Below are 6,827 nucleotides of genomic sequence, written 5' to 3' on the forward strand. Positions count from 1 at the left end.
AAAAAAAAAGCTTTTATAATTGTAAAGGACAATGTTTTATCACCTGATTGCAATAATGTAAATTTGTTTTAACTATTAAACAAACCAAAAATACGTCTTATTTGATCTTTGTGAAAACATTGGACACAGTGTGTTGTCCAGCTTATGAGATGCCATGCAAGTGTAAGCCACTGTGACACTATTGTTCTTTTTTATTTTTATAAATGTCTAATGATAATGTCAATGAGGGATTTTTAATCACTGCTATGCTGAAGTTGTAACTAATATTGATACTGTTGTTGATAATATTCATTTTTGTTTCACTACTTTTGGTTTGTTCTGTGTGGTGTTTGTGTCTCCTCTCAATTGCTCTGTTTATTGCAGTTCTGAGTGTTGCTGGGTCAGGTTTGGTTTTGGAATTGAATTGCATTGTTATGGTATTGCTGTGTATTGTTTTGTTGGAACCCCAAAAGGGAATAAGCGTTAGAAAATGGATGGATGGATGTTTTGTTGTATTGATAAAAAAAAAAAAAAAAAAACGATAAAAAAAATTAAAGAGAATCCATTCTGAATCGCACAACGTGAGAATAGGGATTCGTATTTGAATCAATTTTTTCCCACACACCGAATATATATATATATATATATATATATATATATATATATATGTGTGTGTGTGTGTGTACAGTATGTGTGGAAAAAAAGACTACTTCATCTCTACAGAACTGTTTCACGAGAGGTTCCCTCATGAAACAGTTCTGTAGAGATGAAGTAGTCTTGTGATTTTTTCCCCACACATATATATATTGCGCTCTACCACGGTATTGAGCACTATTCTCTGGATAATCTAATTAAGACCTATATATATATATATATATATATATATATATATATATATATATAATATCAGTATATCTTGTATACTATATATATAATATGTAAATATTACATATATGTTATATTTTAAATTGCTACTATGATACATTTTTAGTCTACTTAATACCTGTATTATTCTTTCCATCCTTACCCTTTCCACCTTTGTAAATGAGCTACTGTGTGGAACAATTTCCCTTGTGGATCAATAAACTTTGTCTAAGTCTAAGTCTATATATAATATAGTCGTGAATATTTATTTCACAGAGTCAATCCATCAATCAGTCAAAGTTTATTTATACAGCCCGTAATCACAAGTGTCTCAAAGGGCTGCACAAGCCACGACAACACCCATATATCACGCGGTGGCAGAAGGAAACACGGTCTTTGGAGTGAATGCACTGAGGCTCCAAGTCCTGTTCCTCTTCCCATCAGATCCAGCTCAGGTGCACACGTGTGCGTTGACCGAGGGACCGTCACTCCGCCGCCGCCGCCGCCGATAAAACCGGAAGACAGTCCAATCTAGAGGAGCTGGGCGATATCCTTCTCCACCTTGTCGACGGGACAGTGAAGTTCATACCTGCCGCAAAGTGAGAGCATGGGCGTGACGAACGATTCCTTCCGAAAAGGTGCTTCGATCGCCTCACCTGCGGAAGGGCTCGCCGCCTGCGGTGATCAGGAACTTCTCGAAGTTCCATCGGATGTCATCGACTGCGATGGGTGACCAGTAGAATTTCTTCATGTCTCCTATGACCGGGTTCACAAAGGGCAAAGACTCCTGTGGATAAATAAATAGAGAGGTAAATAAACATTTGCAGCGGAAAATATGCGTACTGTACCTTCAGGTAGGTGAAGAGTGGATCTTCGTTTGATCCGTTAACCTCCACTTTACCGAAGATGGGAAACTTTGGCACGAATCCTCCTCCAGGTCTCACGTACTTAAGGATGTTTAAGGTTTCATGACTGCCCTCTGGAAAAAAAGACATAGTCATGTAAAAATACTTCGTACTGTAAAGTATCACCGGAAAAATTCAGTAGATTTTACCATTTAAAAAAACATCGCAGCCCAGTTGCCAGAATTTTATCATAAAAACAAAATGTATTCGCACAGTAATTCATGGTAGATATTACGATAAAATCGCATCTCAGTTTCAAGGGTTTTCCTGTAAAATGGGGGGTGTTTTTAAAATCGAAAAAACTCGTAGCTTAGTCGCCAGAATTTTATCGTAAAAAGAAAATGTGTTCACGCGGTAATTCACTGTGAAAATAACGAAAAAATAACAACGGTAGACTTCACAGAAAAAAAATGGCCTGTCAGTTGGTAAAATTTGGCTGTAGGAATAAGTAGTAGCCTACCTTTATTTCCATTTACAGTGTGGCACTGTAAAAACTATTAATTTTACAGTTAAAAAAAACCCAAAAAATACTGGCAGCTCAGTGGCCAAAATTTTACCGTAAAAATAACAGTGGTACCTGTTCTGCATTTACAGTAATTCACTGGAAAAAAAGAAAAAAAGACGGTAGATTTTACGATAAAATGGGAGCTCAGTCTCAAAGGTTTTACTGTAAAAAGGATGGTGTTTTTAAAGTAGAAAAAACTCGTAGCTCAGTTGCCAGAATTTTATCATAAAAACAAAATGTATTCGCACAGTAATTCATGGTAGATATTACGATAAAATCGCATCTCAGTTTCAAGGGTTTTCCTGTAAAATGGGGGGTGTTTTTAAAATCGAAAAAACTCGTAGCTTAGTCGCCAGAATTTTATCGTAAAAAGAAAATGTGTTCACGCGGTAATTCACAGTGAAAATAACGAAAAAATAACAACGGTAGACTTCACAGAAAAAAAATGGCCTCTCAGTTGGTAAAATTTTGCTGTAGGAATAAGTAGTAGCCTACCTTTATTTCCATTTACAGTGTGGCACTGTAAAAACTATTAATTTTACAGTTAAACAAAACCCAAAAAATACTGGCAGCTCAGTGGCCAAAATTTTACCGTAAAAATAACAGTGGTACCTGTTCTGCATTTACAGTAATTCACTGGAAAAAAAGTAAAAAAGACGGTAGATTTTACGATAAAATGGCAGCTCAGTCTCAAGGGTTTTACTGTAAAAAGGATGGTGTTTTTAAAGTAGAAAAAACTCGTAGCTTAGTCGCCAGAATTTTATCGTAGAAAGAAAATGTATTCACACAGTACTTTCCTGTAAAAATAACATCGGTAGACTTTGCAGAAAAAAAATGGCCGCTCAGTTGCTACAATTTACAGTAGCTGTAGGAATAAGTAGCAGCCTACCTTATAAAATGGGTTGTACTTGTATAGCGCTTTTCTACCTTCAAGGTACTCAAAGCGCTTTGACACTACTTCCACATTTACCCATTCACACACACATTCACACACTGATGGAGGGAGCTGCCATGCAAGGCGCCAACCAGCACTCATCAGGAGCAAGGGTGAAGTGTCTTGCTCAGGACACAACGGACGTGACGAGGTTGGTACTAGGTGGGATTTGAACCAGGGACCCTCGGGTTGCGCACGGCCACTCTCCCCACTGCGCCACGCCGTCCCTAAATTTATTATTTCCATTTAATTCACCGTAAAAAAAAACCGGTAGGCTTTACAGAAAAAAAATGGCCTCTCAGTTGGTAAAATTTTGCTGTAGGAATAAGTAATAGCCTAAGTTTATTTCCATTTACAGTGTGGCACTGTAAAAACAATTAATTTAAAACAAAAAACAAAAATACTGGCAGCTCAGTGGCCAAAATTTTGCCGTAAAAATAACAGTGGTACCTGTTTTGCATTTACAGTAATATACTGTAAAAAAAAAAAAAAAAGACGGTAGATTTTACGATAAAATGGCAGCTCAGTCTCAAGGGTTTTACTGTAAAAAGGGCGGTGTTTTTAAAGTCGAAAAAACCCATAGCTTAGTCGCCAGAATTTTATCGTAAAAACAAAATGTATTCACACAGTACTTTACTGTAAAAATAACATCGGTAGACTATGCAGAAAAAAAATGGCCGCTCAGTTGCTAAAATTTACAGTAGCTGTAGGAATAAGTACTAGCCTACTTTATTTCCATTTAATTCAACGTAAAAAAAAACAAAACAAAACAAAACAACAAAAAAAAAATATATATATATATATATATATTTTTTTTTTTTAAGTAAAATGGCAGCTCAGCCTCAAGGGTTTTACTGTAAAAATGGCGGTGTTGTTAAAGTAGAAAAAACTCGTAGCTTAGTCACCAGAATTTTACCGTAAAAATAACAGTGGTACCATTTTACCACTTACAGTAATGCACTGTAAAAATTAGACATTTTATGGTTAAAAAAAACCAACTGGCAGATATGTGGCCAAAATGTTTTACCGTAAAAAAGTTTATCCATTTACAGTAATACAGTAAACCCTTACAGCTCAGTTGCTGTAATTTTACGGTGGAAGTAACAGTTGTACCATTTTTCATTAACTGTAAATAAAATAGAGGTACTGCTTTTTCATTTACAGTGATGCACTGTAAAAACAACAACAGTAGATTTTACGGTAAAAAAAACAAACCCTTTCAGCTCAGTTGCTGTAATTTTACGGTTGAAGTAACAGTTCTACAATTTTTCATTTACTGTAAAAAAATTAAGGTACTGCTTTTCCATTTACAGTAATGCACTGTAAAAACAACAGCAGTGGCCAAAATGTTACCGTAAAAATAACACTGGTACCGTTTTTACCAGCATTTTTAACGCACTGTAAAAATAACGACCAGAGATTATACGGTAAAAAAAAAAAAAAAAAATTGTAGCTGAGTTGCCAACATTTTACTGTAAAAAATATACGTACTGCTTTTCCATTTACAGTAATGCACTGTAAAAACAACAACAGTAGATTTTACGGTTAAAAAAAACAACCTTTCAGCTCAGTTGCTGTAATTTTACGGTGGAAGTAACAGTTGTACCATTTTTAATTTACTGTAAAAAAATAGCGGTACTGATTTTCCATTTACAGTAATGCACTGTAAAAACAACAACAGTGGCCAAAATGTTACCGTAAAAATAATACTGGTACCGTTTTTACAGTTACAGTAACGCACTGTAATAATTACGACCAATAGATTATACGGTTAAAAAAAAAATATATAGCTGAGTTGCCAACATTTTAATGTAAAAAATACACGTACTGCTTTTCCATTTACAGTAATGCACTGTAAAAACAACAACATTGGATTTTACGGTTAAAACAAAACCCTTTCAGCTCAGTTGCTGTAATTCTACGATTTTTCATTTACTGTAAAAAAATAGAGGAACTGCTTTTCCATTTACAGTAATGCACTGTAAAAACAACAGCAGTAGATTTAAGGGTAAAAAAAAACAAACCCTTACAGCTCAGTTGCTGTAATTTTACGGTGGAAGTTGTACCATTTTTAGTTTACTGTAAAAACTATTGGTTTTATGCTAAAGTCTGGAAAAAAAGTATTGTGATTTAAAGTACATTTCATAATTTTTTGTATTGAAGTGTGATTGTAAACATCCATCCATCCATTTTCAACCGCTTGTCCACATGTTAATAGAATGAGAGCAGCTACCAGGGGACTGAAGGCCGAACTGGTTGCAACAGAATCCCAGAACGGTGAAGTTGAGATCACCAAACATTTCCATGAGTGCATTCAGTCGATGGTACTGTAAAAAAAAAAAAAATTGACATGAATAATCGTGAAATGAGAATTTACTGTAAAAAAAACCCCCTGCAGCGTATCACCTCCTCTATGGTGGACCCTCAGAAGGTGGCCACGTTCACGACCAGCAGCACCTTCCCGCGGTAGTTGCCGAGACGAACCGCCACTCCGTCCAGCGTCTCGGCGGAGAAGTCGTAGATGGATTTGTCGGCCATGTGAGGATTGGGGCTGCAGTGAGGGCGAGCGTTGGGGGGAGAGTGAGCTGTTCACTCAGCTGTCCTGACTCCCACATAACGCAGCAGTCAGCAATTGTTCAGCGTGGATGACTTCATTGTTGTCACGGCCAAAGGTGAGCGCCAGCGGGATGCTCACGCCTGGAATGCAAACTACAAACCCCGTTTCCATATGAGTTGGGAAATTGTGTTAGATGTAAATATAAACGGAATACAATGATTTGCAAATCCTTTTCAAGCCATATTCAGTTGAATATGCTACAAAGACAACATATTTGATGTTCAAACTCATAAACTTTATTTTTTTTTGCAAATAATAATTAATTTAGAATTTCAAGGCTGCAACACGTGCCAAAGTAGTTGGGAAAGGGCATGTTCACCACTGTGTTACATCACCTTTTCTTTTAACAACACTCAATAAACGTTTGGGAACTGAGGAAACTAACTGTTGAAGCTTTGAAAGTGGAATTCTTTCCCATTCTTGTTTTATGTAGAGCTTCAATGCTTCAACAGTACAGGGTCTCCGCTGTCGTATTTTACGCTTCATAATGCGCCACACATTTTCGATGGGAGACATGTCTGGACTGCAGGCGGGCCAGGAAAATACCCGCATTCTTTCACTACGAAGCCACACTGTTGTATCACATGGCTTGGCATTGTTTTGCTGAAATAAACAGGGGCGTCCATGATAACGTTGCTTGGGCGGCAACATATGTTGCTCCAAAACCTGTATGGACCATTCAGCATTAATGGTGCCTTCACAGATGTGTAAGTTACCCATGCCTTAGGCACTAATACACCCCCATACCATCACAGATGCTGGCTTTTGAACTTTGCGCCAAAAACAATCCGGATGGTTATTTTCCTCTTTGTTCCGGAGAACACCACGTCCAAAGTTTCCAAATATAATTTGAAATGTGGACTCGTCAGACCACAGAACACTTTTCCACTTTTCATCAGTCCATCTTAGATGATCTCGGGCCCAGCAAAGCCGGCGGCGTTCCTTAGTGTTGTTGATAAATGGCTTTCGATTTGCATAGTAGTTATAACTTGCACTTACAGATGTAGCGACCAACTGTAGTTA

The 6,827-nt window shown here is 37.0% G+C and overlaps 1 protein-coding gene across 1 annotated transcript; it reads right to left on the bottom strand.

The window, feature by feature from the left end:
- Nucleotides 1-1,131: 1,131 nt before the first annotated feature.
- gpx9 (glutathione peroxidase 9) lies at nucleotides 1,132-5,767 on the bottom strand. Its single transcript, XM_061909810.1, has 5 exons — nucleotides 5,594-5,767; nucleotides 5,421-5,514; nucleotides 1,692-1,822; nucleotides 1,500-1,630; nucleotides 1,132-1,432 (listed from the first exon to the last, which is right to left on the bottom strand). The coding sequence occupies exons 1-5, from the start codon at nucleotides 5,723-5,725 to the stop codon at nucleotides 1,375-1,377; spliced, it is 546 nt and encodes a 181-aa protein (XP_061765794.1). The 5' UTR covers nucleotides 5,726-5,767; the 3' UTR covers nucleotides 1,132-1,374.
- Nucleotides 5,768-6,827: the final 1,060 nt, after the last annotated feature.

This window comes from Nerophis ophidion, linkage group LG08 (assembly GCF_033978795.1).
Source record: "Nerophis ophidion isolate RoL-2023_Sa linkage group LG08, RoL_Noph_v1.0, whole genome shotgun sequence".
NCBI classification, from domain to species: domain Eukaryota; kingdom Metazoa; phylum Chordata; class Actinopteri; order Syngnathiformes; family Syngnathidae; genus Nerophis; species Nerophis ophidion.